The sequence below is a fragment of the Alnus glutinosa genome, chromosome 14 (genome assembly GCF_958979055.1).
Source record: "Alnus glutinosa chromosome 14, dhAlnGlut1.1, whole genome shotgun sequence".
NCBI lineage: Eukaryota > Viridiplantae > Streptophyta > Magnoliopsida > Fagales > Betulaceae > Alnus > Alnus glutinosa.
Window position 1 is genome coordinate 23143755 of NC_084899.1, and position 15560 is coordinate 23159314.

General features: G+C 36.0%; 1 protein-coding gene across 1 annotated transcript; it reads left to right on the forward strand.

Annotated features, from left to right (window-relative positions):
* Positions 1 to 5017: 5017 nt before the first annotated feature.
* On the forward strand, positions 5018 to 14870 carry LOC133856901 (ABC transporter C family member 5). The gene is made up of 12 exons (XM_062291948.1): positions 5018 to 5583; positions 5793 to 8060; positions 8180 to 8500; positions 8615 to 8701; positions 9877 to 10572; positions 10717 to 10881; positions 11301 to 11595; positions 12084 to 12298; positions 12421 to 12726; positions 13284 to 13347; positions 13463 to 13702; positions 14249 to 14870. Exons 2-12 carry the CDS (start codon positions 5946 to 5948, stop codon positions 14359 to 14361), a joined length of 4617 nt encoding a protein of 1538 aa, XP_062147932.1. The 5' UTR covers positions 5018 to 5583; positions 5793 to 5945; the 3' UTR covers positions 14362 to 14870.
* The last annotated feature ends 690 nt before the right edge of the window (positions 14871 to 15560 follow it).

Sequence of the window (15560 nt, forward strand, 5' to 3'; positions counted from 1 at the left end):
AGCGGGTAAATTTTTTTAAGAAAAAAATACACATAGCTCTTTCAATGTACCACCTCATTGTTAATCTCTTCCTCTAAATTACAGAAAAATGTCAATGTCTTTTATAATGATAAAAAATTATTTTTTTACTTATTTTTTTATTTTTTAGGACAAAACGCTTTTTAAATTGAGTAGTCTTATAAAAATAATGATAATTTCCTAGACTAGATATGTATGTTATAAATGAGTTGAGTACAATGTACATTGCTTTAATTCACATGGTCCAAGGCCAATAATAGACAAAAAGATATCTTGGGCAGGATGCTGAAGTGACAGTTTAGGACACTCCAATCCAACATGTGTAATTTATGTTCTATGAGTGGCGAGGCTGTTTTGAAGGCAATAATTCCTAGAGTGGACACAAAATTTGTCGGACCCAGTTAGCCTATTTGGCATAGCCAGGCTCATTGAAATCCTGATGAAAATTGTATGTGGTTGTATGTCATGGCATTGATTGAGTAGATGTTAAAATATTAATTATAGGGTTAAATTTATCTATTTTTATTAGTTTATGTTTTTTTTTTAAATAAGTAATGATTTACTATATGATTTTTTTTAGAGCAAATGTTATAAGTTTGAACGTTATCTTCGTCATTTATCTCTTAAGTTTAAATAGTTCACTGGTTAGTATAAACCTTTACAAAACCGCTTGTCAAAACAAATGAACCGACTACACAAAACCTGCTACTTTGCCCGTATCACTAAAATTTATAGTTTCACCGGCCTCTACATGCGGCACTGTTATGTCAGCCATAATCAACATTAATTGTTTGATAACTAATGTGATAAGTGTCATGTAAATTATAAATGACTTATAATCAAAGTTGCAGTACCTTTAACAATACTATTTTAAATTAGATAAGCCAACCAAAAAGAAAAGAAAATGCTGCTGTGGATTGCACTAAAAGAATAGAACACATGCATGTTGTTTCACTTCTTTTAATCTTGAGAATTTTATCATTGAGGGTGACTCTCAAGTTGTTATTCTGTCTCTACAACATCCTAAGAACCCCTTTGATTGGTGTATCTCAACTATTATTTTCGATATCATTGATTCTTTTCTGGCCTCTATTTCCTAGAGTGCTAAAAAAGTTAATAAAAGTATAAATTTCTGTGCCCACTCAGTGACACATTGGGCCTATTGTAAGTGGGAAAGACCCACCCCTATTAGGTTGTTAATTGTTTTTGTGTTTTATTTGTGCTCTTAAGCTTGTTAGCTGTTGTGTTCAAATGATAGCTTAATCGGTTAAGGAACCACGCCTCATGAAGTGGAGGTCATTAGTTCGAATCTCTCCTCTCCCTCTTGTGTGAACATGTAAAAAAAAAAAAAAAAAAAAAAAAAAAAGAAGAAGAGAGAGAAAAGAATAGGACACCTAGGTTCAACTTGCACCTTTAACCATGTAAAGTTTCATGACGTCCACTAGGTTTGTTTGTAGTAAAAAAGTATAGGTAGAACACAGTTCAACCTGATCACTATGACTAAGGGATGGAGAAAGATATTATTTTTTAATCTTTTATTTTAATTTTGGCCCTTATAATACATGATTATTATATGTATTTTTAAAGATACACGTGAGAATCAATACATGTGATTCGTTAAATCTATTAAAAATGTATATGAAAATCACATGTTATAAGTATAAATGTTAGTTTAATACATTAAATTGAAGGAATATTTTTAACCTAATTTAAAATTTTGTCATTGTTGACTTAAAGAAAGTTCAAATTCTCAAGTGGGTGCATCCATCAACATTCAGCTTACGCCTTACATCTCACACATTAATTTATTTATTACTTTATACTTAATTTATTCTTAAACTATAAAAAAAATGAGAAAACATAAGTGCTATACAGAAGAGAGTCTCACAATGCTCAAACTCTTTTGAGTGTATTAAAAAGTGGAGGAGAAAAAGCTTCATTTTTTAGTGAAGACTTTAGTAAAGAGTTCCTTCCCCCACAAGACTGCTTTGTGTTAAAGTATATTTTTGAACGGTTGAATCGGTGACGGATTATTTGTAAAGTAAGGTCATTGAAAACTGCTCGTCTTGAAGGATCGAGGGAGTCTTCGATGCTTAAATCAGCAAATAACTATTTGAGAAAAAATGGAATAGAAAAAGTGGGAGAGATCGAAGAGAATGATGTGCGTACCTGAGGATGTGTGTCGTTTTTTATGAAAAGTTTCGTCGAGGGTGATTAACTTAAAACGCAACCGCAATGTCTTTAAAGTTCTTAATTTATTATAAATAGGTTTAAATACCTTTGATACTAAATTTTGAGTCCTCTCAAATATTGAACTATATATATTGTGAGAAAACAAGGGCAAATCCAAAGCACAATTCTAGTTCTCATGTCTATATATTCATGGGGACAAATGGTAAGATGGTCCCTAGAGCCAAATGTTGGATCGGATCGATGTCCATCAAATATACTTCCTACTTCTTTTTTGTCCATAAAATATACTTATTTTTTCAAGATAATTGAGTTTTATTCCTTTTAGATAGGCATCTTTATGATTCAAAATTTGCTGTGTACATCAAATTACTTGAATAAAAATAATAATAATAATAAAATCTGTGTACATTCTTGAAAGAGTCTTTATGAAGCTTCATTTTTCCTTTTTTCTTCTTCCCTTTCAGGACAAATAATTAACATGGGGTTATCTTGTATTTGTGTGAATAAAATATGGATCCATACCATTTTTTTTTAAAGCAATACAAAGAGGAAAGAGGTTAAAAAAGGAGGGATTTGCCATTATTAATACTAGAGGGAACAGTGAAAATTTTTATACACAAGGTAAAAAACGGCCCATTTGATAACTATGTGTACTTATAAGTGTGAGACACTCCTAGTTGACGTACCATATGCTTTTACTGCATCATTTTTTATTTATTTATTTATTTTCTGCTTACCACCACTAATGAGGTTAATTCAAAGCTATTTTTTGGGTTGTTTAGCCCGATTTTTTTTTTGTTATAATTTTTTGATTGATGTACTTTTATATATAAAAAAAAAATAATAATAATAATAATAATTAGCATTTTTATCAATTTACCTTCCGATCAACCAAAATAACCTTTTGACTTTGATCTTTGAGGAGCCGATGACAACTAACAAGTGATGTCGGAGGACGCGGAGTTGTTGTGGTCGAACCCGTGGGTCATGCTGAACCGCTGGTTCAAGGCCAACCCAGCTTGAGAGCGATGGGTCGGTCGGTCGAAGTCCAAGCGAAGAACAAAACAAAATTGGCTAAGGACTAATGTCGCCTCAATCAAATCTCAATATATATAAAGCTACGTTGAAGAAAAGTTGTTAAATGCTTAATTAATTTACAAACACTATGTAATTACGAAATTATAAAGAATCAAAGACGTTAGATATATGTGAGAATATTTTTTTAAAAATTAATTTATTTAATTTAAATGTGTTTAAAATATATGTGAAAATTACATGTTTTATGGGCATATAAATGAGATTTAGTGTAGGACCCATTGTGAGCATAAAATCCATAAAAATAAGAGATTTTTTTTCCAATCAATTGTATAAAAAAGAAAAAATATATTGCAATACCTAAGGGTGATGGATTTCACCCTTTAATTCTAATGTGAGATTATTTGATACACATATAACATGGTAATTGTATATCTATATGTAAATAAAGTACGGTAATATTTGTATTACCTAAAGACTGAACGAGCAGGCTTACGAGAGTCATGACTTTTGGTACGATAATCTATGTGTAATAAGCACGCGAAATCCTAATAATAAATAACACGAAACATTATTAAAATCTCTATGCGTAATTGGAATCTAGTTTTTTTTTTTTTTTTTTTCGTACAAATGAATTTATAGTAAAAGCTATAGTTTTGTTCGATGATATTATTTTTCTCTTCCTTTTATTTTTTCTTTTTCGAAATATAAACGTTACCAAACAACCCAAAATATTAAAACAATCAAAATTAATTTTATTTTTATATCCCATTAAAACCTTATTTTTTTTTTAAAAAAAAAAAAAAAAAAAAAAACCCTCCAAACAACGTTAATGATGTGACGTGTCATAAATTATGAAGCAGAAAGTCAAGAACGCCCCCTCAGAGCCACATGGGCAGGAAGACTGGAAGAGAGAATTTGATCATACGTCAGTCCTTGCACAAAGGTTAGGTGATTTGGTCATCATTTTCACCTTTCGAGAAGCAGCCAAATTGGTGATAAGTGGGGTAGCTGATACATTCAGGCCACAACCTTTTCATATTTGGGGCCACTTATTACTCCGCAGTAAAAATACATAGGCTTGCAGCTTTTTACTGTCCCCTCTTTATGGACCGACGTCATAATTACACAATATAAAAATATTAATCAAGTTCTAAATTTTAAAATAACTAACCAATTGGTTACAATTAGAATTTCATAGAATTATTTAATGCTGGAGTGTTACAAATAAACTTAATTATTTAGTGAATTATTAAATGTTATTTTATATTATGTGAACTTACAAACTATTGTGTCAATTTATGTGGCGTTGTCACGTTAGTTGCAGTCATATTTACAGTAAAAATTGTAATACCCTAAAATAGGGTTCTGTCTCTCTCTCTCTCTCTAAATCAAAAGGCAGTAATGAGTATTCTTGCATTCTTAACCAAATTATGGTGGGTGGCCCATTTAAGAACCAATGAGAGGGCTATAATCATGAATCTAAGCATAATAATAAACTCCAAAAAGCTTAGCATTATGGCATCGCACTCATACTTTCATTTCAAATCCACCACCACCACCCCCCTTACCCAAAACAAACAACATATATATGATATTACACACTGTAAAGTGGAAACAAACAAAATCACATCTCTCTGGGTGTCACTCTCTCTCTCTCTACAGAGACACTGAACAATGAGCAGTTTTTTTGCACATAATAATCTAATATTTATTTGTAAAGACATTCTGAGATTCCTGTCATGGCATGTTAATGAAATATTCTCTTGGATTTCCAATATTTTTCTTTATTTTCTCCCTCCATCTGTTTCGAGTCTCTCTCGTTCATGTTGGCTATATATAATAGGAAATGGAGCAAATGAGATCAAAAAAACCAAAATCTGAGAAAGGAGCACCGCCTTCTCATTCTAGTGTCTTACCTTCCATTCAGCAAAATGCAAAACTTCCATTTTTGCTATTAGCCTCCTCCGACACGCCTCTCTCACACGGCAGTGTTACCAACAACCAACCAACACTATAAGGTAGAAAAGTAGAGCTGTATTATTATAGAGAAGGAAGAAAGAACAAAATCTCTCTCTCTCTCTCTAAACTCTCTCTCTCTCTCTCTCTGATATTCTCAACGTGAACGCCTACTCATTCATCATTATCGTTCTTTTGGATTGTTAGTGTACAGCTCCTGTGTGCTTTCTTTCTTTCTCTCTCTCTCTCTCTCTCTCTCGCGAGTGGGTGTCTTTGAGAGGCAGAGCTTATTGTGCCAAACCTTTTCTCTCTAATATTCACAGGTTTGCCTCGGCAATCTGCACCGGCTCACCAAACGATTATCCAGGACACACCCAGGTCAGTCTTTCGTTGTTTTTTTCGTTATTTTCTCTAATGGGTTTCGTTTAGATTTTGATTTCTCGTCCTTCTCTTTGTCCCTTTGTATTCCGCCTGACATAACACACACACACACACACACACACCACAGAAAGTTCAATTTTTCTCTCTCTTTCTTCGTTTTCCGTGGTTGTAAAATCTATTTGTTTTTATGTGCAATGTGTCCGCAGATTCTTTCTCCAAATACACATTTGTTCATGCTCACAACCCAGATGGTGAAATGCCCTTCTTCGCAATAGGAGACGATCTCTCACGCTTAGCTCAACAACAACAACAACAACACCACCACCGACGCACTGTTCTCAATCGCGTCCTTCACCTACATGCCATATTCAATAATGGGCATCTCTGTTTTGTTGAATAAAATCCCAGCTTTATCATCAGCAGCACAATCACCGAATACCCTTTTGAGTGCTATTCAAGGTTTGCCAGTATTGGAGCTTTCTTCCATCTGCATCAATTTGACACTCTTTCTTGTATTCCTCTTCATTATCTCGGCGAGGCAGATATTTGTGTGTGTGGGTAGGATACGAATTATTAAGGATGATTCGGCTGCGAATGCAAGTCCAATTCGGCATAGTGTCGACGGAGAAATCGGCGATGTTAGTATCGGCACCGGGTATAAAATTACAGTCTCTTGTTGTTTCTATGTGTTGTTTGCGCAAGTTTTGGTATTGGGGTTCGATGGGGTTGGTTTAATAAGAGAGAGTGTTAATGGGAAGGTTGTTGATTGGTCTGGCCTGTTCTTGCCAGCTGCACAAAGTTTAGCTTGGTTCGTGTTGAGCTTTTCAGCTCTGCATTGTAAATTCAAGGTGTCTGAGAAATTCCCATTATTGTTGAGGGTGTGGTGGGTTGCCTCATTTTCGATTTGTTTGTGTACTCTCTATGTTGATGGGAGAGGATTCTTAGGTGAAGGTTCAAAGCACTTGTGTTCTCATGCTGTGGCAAATTTTGCTGTGACCCCAGCTCTTGCTTTCCTTGGTTTTGTCGCAATTAGTGGTGTTACTGGTATACAAGTTTGTAGGAACTCTGATCTTCAAGAACCTTTGCTTGAAGAAGACGCAGGGTGTCTTAAGGTTACCCCTTATAATGATGCCGGGCTTTTTACCTTGGCCACACTTTCTTGGCTGAACCCACTTCTTTCAATTGGTGCAAAGAGACCGCTTGAGCTTAAGGACATTCCTCTTCTTGCGCCAAAAGATAGAGCCAAGACCAATTATAAGGTTTTGAATTCGAATTGGGAGAGATTGAAGGCTGAAAACCCTTCAAAGCACCCTTCTTTAGCTAGGGCAATTCTCAAGTCATTTTGGAAAGAAGCAGCGTGTAATGCCATTTTTGCTGGTTTGAATACTCTTGTTTCGTATGTGGGACCGTATATGATTAGCTACTTTGTTGATTACTTGGGGGGGATAAACAGTTTCCCCAATGAGGGGTATCTTCTTGCTGGAATATTCTTTGCTGCAAAACTTATAGAGACATTAACAACCCGGCAGTGGTACCTTGGGGTGGACATTTTGGGCATGCATGTGAGATCAGCTTTAACAGCAATGGTGTATCGAAAGGGGATCAGGCTTTCAAGCTTGGCAAAGCAAAGTCACACCAGTGGAGAAATTGTTAACTACATGGCAGTTGATGTCCAGAGAGTGGGCGACTACTCTTGGTATCTGCATGATATATGGATGCTTCCTCTGCAAATCATTCTTGCCCTTGCAATTTTGTATAAGAATGTTGGAATTGCTTCTGTTGCGACATTGATTGCCACCATCATCTCCATTGTTGTTACTGTTCCTGTGGCAAAGATACAAGAAAATTATCAAGACAAGTTAATGACTGCTAAGGATGAAAGAATGAGGAAAACCTCTGAGTGTCTAAGGAACATGAGGATTCTTAAGTTGCAAGCTTGGGAGGACCGGTATCGAGTGGAGTTGGAGGAAATGCGGGGTGTAGAGTTCAAGTGGCTACGGAAAGCCCTTTATTCTCAAGCTTTTATTACATTCATTTTCTGGAGCTCCCCCATATTTGTTTCAGCTGTCACTTTTGGTACTTCCATATTGTTGGGTGCTCAGCTCACTGCAGGCAGTGTTCTTTCTGCTCTGGCCACTTTCAGAATCCTCCAAGAACCACTCAGGAATTTTCCTGATTTGGTGTCTATGATGGCTCAGACAAAAGTTTCTCTTGATCGAATTTCCGGATTTCTGCAGGACGAAGAGTTGCAGGAAGATGCCACCATTGTCCTACCACGAGGCATTTCTAACGTGGCCTTAGAAATTAAGGATGGCATATTCTCCTGGGACCCTTCCTCTCCGACACCGACATTATCAGGAATAGAAATGAAAGTTGAGAAAGGAATGCGTGTTGCTGTTTGTGGTATGGTTGGTTCTGGGAAATCAAGCTTTCTCTCTTGCATCCTTGGAGAGATTCCAAAAATCTCTGGTGAAGTAAGTTGGTTTATTGAACTTCTAATTCTGCTTTCTTTCTCAAGTTTTGCTGGTTTTGTATATTTTGTTATTGATAGCAGTTGAAGATTCATAGTATTTGTTCCTTCAATTTTTTTCAGGTACAAGTATGTGGTACTGCAGCTTATGTATCCCAGTCAGCATGGATACAGTCAGGAAATATAGAAGAAAACGTTCTTTTTGGCAGCCCAATGGACAAAGCAAAGTACAAAAGTGTTTTACATGCTTGTTCACTGAAAAAGGATTTGGAACTTTTCTCACATGGAGATCAGACCATTATTGGTGATAGAGGTATAAATTTGAGTGGCGGCCAGAAGCAACGAGTGCAGCTTGCGAGAGCACTGTATCAAGATGCAGACATTTATTTACTTGATGATCCCTTTAGTGCGGTTGATGCACACACTGGTTCTGAATTATTTAAGGTTATACTTATAAATTTGGTCATTTGTGTTGCATTTCATATGAATGATTTTTCCTGGAAAAAGAAGGAGAAAATAAAGATGAACTGTGGCTAAATATATGATGTGGAACTGCAGGAATGCATATTGACAGCACTAGCAAGTAAAACTGTCATTTTTGTGACCCATCAAGTTGAATTTCTGCCTGCTGCGGATCTGATACTGGTACAGAATTGTCTTCTTTATTTGTATATTTTGGTTATGCAGTTAGAGTTCTATGTTGGCATCTAGGCTTTTTGTTAGATGTCTGAGTATACTTGGTGGCATCTTTTGAATTTAATTTTAAAAGCTTTTCTTTAGTGTCAACCCACACTGGTGGTTTAATTGGTTGATTTTGAGGCTGCCTATCCATGTTGCTTCAGTTGCCAATTGCAAAATCCTCAGTTCATTCTCTTTCCTGTTTATTTTTCTTATTTCTTAACCCCCCCCCCCCCCCCCCCCCCCACCTTTTTTTTCTTCTTTTGGTGATGACTAGAAGGCCTATGTTTTAAGGTTTGTGAGATGTATTTAAGTTTTGAACCCATGGTTATTGTAAAAAACCTAAGAATTTCATTAAAGTAAGAAGCTCAAGTTTTCTTGAACTGATGGTTGTTGGCTTCATCATTGGAACTTTTATTGTTCTCATAAAAGGTCAAGTGCTGGAGATGTTAGAAATCTTGGCAGAAAATACTTATGCACTTTGAACTAAATGACAGAAGGTAATAATAATAGGGCGGGACAAAATTGTCAGAAGATGGCTGACTGGATGTATGTACTAGCACTTATCTATTGTTTTTAGAATAAAAAAAATAACCTCTTAAAAAGGGGGATTTTTTCTGCTGGTATATATATTCAATTTGATGATGGAGCTGAACCATTATGTATATGAAATGAACAATTCTGTTAGCACTTTCCCTTTTCTGTATAATGATGACACTGTAATGGGAGTTAGTAAATCAGGCAAAAAAATTGGCTATTCCAACAATTATTTAATAGAAATTCAAGTGTTTTCTACTTATTATGATTCTTTGACGAAAAATTCCAGCCCTCAGTCGAACTTGAATTTTTATTATTTTGGCAAAAATATTACGCTATGTTCAAATTCCAAGACAGATAATTGTTTGTACATTAGTAGTTTTTCTTTTTGAGTCACCTGGTGTTTGTGGTTGCCTGACTAATTAGTGAGAGTATTTTTATTTCGGTGTATAAATCAAACAATATGAGATTTTGTATATATTTTAACTTGAACAAACCACATTAGAGACCGAGAATGTAATGCTGTAGTCCTGAAAATGTAATGCTGTAGTGCTGAAAAGCTAACATTTTTTTTTTTATAAAAAAATAAAAATATATATTTGTAGGTTCTTAAAGCAGGCCGCATCATACAAGCAGGAAGATATGATGATCTTTTACAAGCTGGAACTGATTTTAAAACTTTGGTCTCAGCTCACCATGAAGCAATTGAAGCTATGGACATTCCCAGTCACTCATCAGAAGATTCAGATGAAAGCTTATCTCTGGATGGATCTCTTATACGTAAAACTTCTGTCCCAGCTGAAAATGGTGGTATTGGCAGTTTGGTAAAGGAAGTGCAAGAAGGTGTATCACCTTCCGACCAGAAAGCAATTAAAGAGAAAAAGAAAGCAAAACGCTCAAGGAAAAAGCAGCTAGTTCAGGAAGAGGAAAGGGTCAGAGGAAGGGTCAGCATGAAGGTCTACTTGTCATATATGGCTGCAGCATATAAGGGCTTATTGATTCCACTCATAATTGTTGCACAAGCACTGTTTCAGTTCCTTCAAATTGCTAGTAATTGGTGGATGGCTTGGGCAAATCCCCAAACAGTAGGAGATCAACCTAGAGTGAGTCCTATGGTCCTTCTGGTTGTTTATATGGCCTTTGCTTTTGGAAGCTCTTGGTTTGTCTTTGTTAGGGCAGTCCTGGTAGCTACATTTGGTTTAGCAGCTGCACAGAAATTGTTTCTGAATATGCTTAGAAGTGTGTTTCGGGCACCAATGTCTTTCTTTGACTCCACTCCAGCTGGACGGGTCTTGAATCGTGTAAGTTTCTTGATTTCACTTGGAAAAAAAAAGAGTATATGCAACTTGAATTTTTGACATGTTTCAAGAATATCTATTTTTCCTTTTCTTTTATCTCTCATTCATCCACATAATGGAATGTCATGGATCATTATGACCTTACAGGTGTCAGTTGATCAAAGTGTTGTGGATCTTGATATTCCTTTTAGACTTGGTGGGTTTGCTTCAACGACAATTCAGCTTATGGGGATTGTTGGTGTGATGACAACAGTTACCTGGCAAGTTTTGCTTCTTGTTGTCCCTATGGCAGTTGCCTGCTTGTGGATGCAGGTGAATTTTAGATTTTCTGATTTTGTAATCTCTCGCTCGTTTGCTTTTGGTCCCAAATGAGACGGAAGGAAATTGCTAAAAAAAATTTAGCTTCCTTCTCAAGCATGTTCCTCTTCTTGTTGTTTCTGATGACGAGTGTCAATAAATCGGTTTTCACTACTTTAAACATCTGTGTCCAAAGATAGTCTGCATCAATGCATAAGGAATATCATAAGCATGCTATTATGGTTGCATCTCTTATTATTCTCCATATTATATACATCCTTCATCAATTCAATCATGTAGAATAGCTCCTTTCTTTTGTTTTTTTTTTCTTCCTGTATGTATGTTCTCAATTACGTACAGTCTTTACCTGTTCATGGCTGGGCCCTGTTAAGGTTTTGAAGGGTATCACTTAAATTTAGCACACCCTCTTGCAGAAATACTACATGGCTTCATCAAGAGAATTGGTTCGTATTGTGAGCATCCAGAAATCTCCAATTATGAATCTTTTTGGTGAATCTATTGCTGGAGCAGCAACAATTAGAGGCTTTGGACAAGAAAAAAGATTCATGAAGAGGAACCTTTACCTTCTTGATTGTTTTGCTCGCCCATTCTTTTGTAGTCTTGCAGCTATTGAATGGCTCTGCCTACGAATGGAGTTGCTCTCAACCTTTGTATTTGCTTTCTGCATGATTTTGCTTGTGAGCTTTCCACATGGGAGTATTGATCCAAGTAAGTATATCACTTCTCCCATTCCTTAATTTCTCTGCTTATTCCCATGAGAAATTATGTATGAGCATGGAGTGATGTGCCGTGAAATTGATAAGGTGAGCATGTTTTGGTGTGCCATTTCATTAGAAGTGGTTTCTGGGGTTGACCCTTGTGGATGAGATTGGTACTCTCTTCTGCGTTAAAGCATATACTCATATGCACAAAACTACCTGCTTGATAATTGGTGTAATGGGACTACTACTTTTTATGATGTGGTATCTCTTCCCATGTGGACTTTATTCTGTCAACCTAATTGAGAGCCCTCAGTAGTTCACAACTAAACTTTAGCCTTGGGACAAGGTGTAATTGATGAATAAATTTATTTTATATGAACTTAAAAATGGAAAAGTAAAATTTGTGAAGTGGAACTTCCAAGAGTAGGCACCTGATCAGATGCCTTAACTATAGATAATATACTGTTGCTAATCATGGTATCTTCTTCTATGTAGGCATGGCAGGCCTTGCTGTAACATATGGCCTTAATTTGAATGCACGACTATCGCGGTGGATACTTAGCTTTTGCAAGCTTGAAAACAAAATTATTTCCATAGAAAGGATTTACCAGTACAGCCAGATTCCAGGAGAAGCCCCACCAATTATTGAGGAATCTCGCCCTCCAGCCTCATGGCCTGAGAATGGAACAATTGATATTATTGATTTAAAGGTATGCAGTTCAATTTATCCTTACCATGATATATGGTTGCTAATTATGGTTCTTAACTATCAAAAAATGCTCACAGTTTTTTCTCTTCTTTTTTTTGTTTTTGTTCTTCTCTCTCCTTCAAGGCTCGTTACAAGGAGAATCTTCCTATGGTGCTTCATGGGATAACCTGCACGTTTCCTGGTGGAAAGAAGATTGGAATTGTTGGGCGTACTGGAAGTGGTAAATCTACTTTGATTCAGGCTTTGTTTCGACTAATTGAACCATCAGGTGGGAGAATCCTTATAGACAACGTTGATATTTCAACAATTGGACTTCATGACCTTCGTAGCCGTCTGAGTATCATACCTCAGGATCCTACCTTATTTGAAGGGACCATTAGGGACAATCTTGATCCCCTTGAAGAGCATTCAGATCATGAAATTTGGCAGGTCAGTATCAACTTGCATACCCACCCTCTTCACCTCTTTTTTATTTATTATTATTTTTTATGAAATTTCTTGCAATGTGTTTAAATCTTCTGAATTTCAGAAAAGTTCTGAGAGTTTTGATAAACAAGAAAATTACATTTTTTTTTAAGAATTTTTTAATGTTTCATTAAACTTTGAAGTGATTACAAGGGAAAAAAGTACGGATTAATTTTAGAATGTCATATAATTATCGAAATTGACATGGAATACTTTTCCCCAATCCAATTCACTTAATTTTTTTCAATTACTTTTTGCGTACTGAATGATATTGAATTGGTTATTGTAGTGACTGCTTTTGGTTTGAAGAATAATATTTTTAGTGCAACTCCTCTATATACTAATGCGGTGTCCTACAAACCATTTTATTCATTAAAAAAAAAAAAATCTGTATAACTCAGCCAAATAACTATAATAATCCATTTTAGGAAATCAAGATGTTAATTCCCTGGCTTTCAAGCCTTTTTACTAACATTTGCTAATTTATTTCTCACAAATCATTGAATTTTGATTTGTCACAGGCACTTGATAAGTCTCAGCTTGGAGAGATAATCCGTGATAAAGAGCAAAAGCTTGATACACCTGGTATGTAGCCAAGACATCACCCACTGTGATTGTATTGTCATTTTTTCCCCTTTGATTAAACCTTTGGAGTTGTGTGTGGCTAATTGATTGGTTGTACTTCATTACCAAATTGCAGTGCTTGAAAATGGAGATAATTGGAGTGTGGGTCAGAGGCAACTTGTTTCCTTGGGTCGGGCTTTACTTAAGCAAGCAAGAATACTGGTTCTTGATGAAGCAACAGCATCAGTTGATACAGCCACTGATAATCTCATCCAGAAGATTATTCGAACTGAGTTTAAGGATTGTACTGTATGCACAATTGCACATCGTATTCCAACTGTTATCGACAGCGATCTAGTTCTGGTACTCAGTGACGGTATGTAAAATTACACTCTTCATTATTTCATTTTGGCCTATAGTTCTGGCATCAGTATGATATGCATGATTAAAACCAAAGAACTCAAGTGGTATATCATTTAAGGAAGGTTATGAATTTTGAGTTTCCATCATGGTTTTGGACAATTCAATCTTGTAGAGTATCTGTTAAGGAAGTGCTGAGAATGTATAGAAAATACGGCTGGAAATGTATTGTGTAGTCCAACAATTTTTATTCATGAGAACATCTTGTAGGCCAAACAATTAAATCCATAAAGGTCAAGATAATGCAAGATTTTGCTCAGTTATCTGTAGGAAACTTGGATCATCTCAATAATGATAGGAGCTCAACTTCAGAAAGTTGTTCATGTGTTTACATGGTCTCTCAAAGATTTGGCTGTCCTATTGTGCACTGGATGCACTTATTGTTGCTCCTTGCTCTAAATTAATAGGCGCACCACTTGTTCGTTTGCCAAATCGACATGGGCAAACGGAAGTAAATCTGAACTTCCTGTAACTCATGAGACTTGGTTTGATATTTTTGCAGGTCGAGTTGCAGAGTTTGATACTCCAGCGCGACTATTAGATGATAAATCATCCATGTTTCTAAAATTGGTGACTGAGTATTCATCACGGGCAAGTGGCATACCAGATTTTTGATTGGCTGCCATGCCTGAGAAACCCCCCCCCCCCCCCCCCCAAGTCAAGGGAAGGGAGAAGAAGACTACTCAAAACCGAACCGGCCGAGGCTGCTCTGCTTATCCCTGCCGCATCCGGCAAGTTGACAGACAATGGCAGGGACGACAAAGGTGCTGTCGTGTTACTTAGCCAGAACCCCTCGGAGGAAATTAGTTACTAGTTCAAAGTGATTAGGAGTTAATTCATCCCCTTGAGCGGGGAATTCTTGCACAGTTGGCATAATTTGTAACAGAAAATAAGTCGGGCTGGTAGAGGCAATAATAATAATCACACGAAAGAGAAAATGCACGGCTAATTTGTGTTTAAGGCAGTCCAATAACATAGTGTTTAGGCTGAGGCAGGTTGTTGGTAACTAGGAAATTTGTAGAGCTGAACAAGTCAATGTCTATTCCACAATTTCTAGTGCCAAAAATGCAGTTTAGACTCAGTATTCAATTTCATGAATGTAATTATTTGTCTTCTTCTTTTCAGTTTCATGTCTGCAAATATTTTTTTAACTTATTTACACTGCATCACACTTGGTCTCCCACCCTGGTTGAATTGCCTTCACAGTATGAACCAACATTATCTCCTTTGAATCATCTACAAGAGGGGTGATGCTCGATGCGTCGGATTCCCTCATTGTATCAGAATAGAAGTCCTAAATCCCGATTATTTTTAGTCATTTCAGTCAGAAAACACTGCAGAGATCTGCAAAACCAATAAGCCAAGAATTGCTCCATTTTTCAAACAATGATCTCAACACACTGCATGAAAAATATCACAGCTGAGAAAACAAAAGAACAGCTTCTATATGTGCTACTTAAGGGAGTTGTCCTTAAAATACTAGGACAACTCCACAGCGGATATACAAGGGATGACACAAAATTGAGTTCAATACTATCTAATCATGTGGAAATTAAAATACTTGGTATTCAACTTTTATTAATTATTCTAACACATTCACGTGAGCCACATAGGTAAATAATTAAGCAACAAGCTAATTTGAGATAAGTTTAGACTAATATATACTTATTTAGCACGTCCATGTTATCATGGCCGACATGATTTATTTTAAGAGGCTTACATTTCTTTTCTTTTTTTTTGTTCAAGTGATTGACATTATAAACTACTTAAAACACGTCGTGTCAGTCTATTTTAAATTATGTGAAAAAACTTAT